A 1,322-nucleotide genomic window follows, 5' to 3' on the forward strand; every position below is an offset into this window, starting at 1 on the left:
TGTGTTATCTTAAGCCTCAGGGGAAGTAAGGTTAAACTAGGTGTTTTACCTCAATACTGAAGCACAGTAGTGGCTGATTTACAGCTAACCCACAGGGTCAAATGAAGGGTAGCATCTCAGAGAGGGACTGTATCCTCTTGTGAAGCCTGTGCTCAAAGATCAGTACTGGTGTGGAAAATTAGTGGTCTTTAACTTAGAAAGCCTGAAATGTTTTGAGGTTTACACTCACAAGAAACACTATTGCTACAACACAGTAGAATTGAGATTCATCTGCTGGAGCTTTACAGTGTGTTGGCTGAGCCTTTTCAATGCAGTGTCCCCTTCTGGGTCCAAAATACCCTTAATTGATATTGATTCTCTTGATGGGCTTCCAAGCCCGTTGTCTCTTGCCTCAGGGAAAGGATATGGCTGAACTGAGGTTTGAGGTAGGTGTATAATGTGGGTTATAATGTTTGGTTGGAGCAAAAGCCTTTCCCTCAGATGAGGGAGGCTGTTGAGCTTATATTTATGCTTTTAACTCCCTGTCACATCACTTGCACCTGGAGCCTTTGGGTAGCTCTTGACTCATAGCAGTTGAAATAAATAAAGCAGCAAGACACCCTCCCTTTTCCTTTCTGTATTGCCTACCAAAGCTGCCTGCTGCAGTGTGCTGTCTCGTGTCTAGGTGCACGTAAGTGTTTAGTGCTTCATACTGTATTCAAAAGCAGCACTTTAGTTCTCGCTAAGGCTGCGTATGGCTTGCAGGTTGTAAGACTGACATAGGAGAGCTCCAAAAGGTTAAACTAGACTGTCATTAAATGTGCCCTTGTCCTTTAAGGATGACACATGTAACACACAAATGATCCTTATTTTTCAGGGTTTTGTGTAGAAGCTTAACGAGTCTGGCTTTTGCGGGGGTTTTGCTCTCCATGGCTTGCCTAGGTCAACTTTTGTTAGCAATGTTTTCCCTTCTGAGGATGGCCTAATCACCCTCACATTCTTTTATTTTATTAGTGGTGCCTCCCAAATTGAAGGAAATGAAAAACCAAGAGGCTGCTGTGGGTCAGAAGCTAGTGCTAAGGTGTGAAACCACTTCAGAGTACCCTGCGCTCAGATTCAAATGGTTAAAGAATGGAAGGGAAATAACCAAAAAAAACAGACCGGAAAATATCAAGATCCCCAAAAAACAAAAGTAAGTATACAGAAATATCTCTTGAGTGGGGCTGGGGGGACTGGGGATTGCTGTTCACCAAAGCATAAGCATTGATGTTAATTGCAGTAATACAAAGATAAAAGCTGTGAATTATAGAGGAAGAAAAATTAAGGAAATGAGCATTGATGTT

General features: G+C 42.3%; 1 protein-coding gene across 1 annotated transcript in view; it reads left to right on the plus strand.

Annotated features, from left to right (window-relative positions):
• Positions 1 to 993: 993 nt before the first annotated feature.
• Positions 994 to 1,322, plus strand: part of LOC103810680 (pro-neuregulin-1, membrane-bound isoform-like) — a gene marked incomplete at both ends in the record, with an annotated part of 7,127 nt that continues 6,798 nt past the window's right edge. The window contains one exon of the mRNA XM_009083593.1: positions 994 to 1,171. Within this exon, the coding sequence (XP_009081841.1) occupies positions 994 to 1,171 (178 nt within the window). The remainder of the gene's footprint in view (positions 1,172 to 1,322) is intronic.

Source organism: Acanthisitta chloris, unplaced genomic scaffold (genome assembly GCF_000695815.1).
Source record: "Acanthisitta chloris isolate BGI_N310 unplaced genomic scaffold, ASM69581v1 scaffold21321, whole genome shotgun sequence".
Lineage (NCBI taxonomy): Eukaryota > Metazoa > Chordata > Aves > Passeriformes > Acanthisittidae > Acanthisitta > Acanthisitta chloris.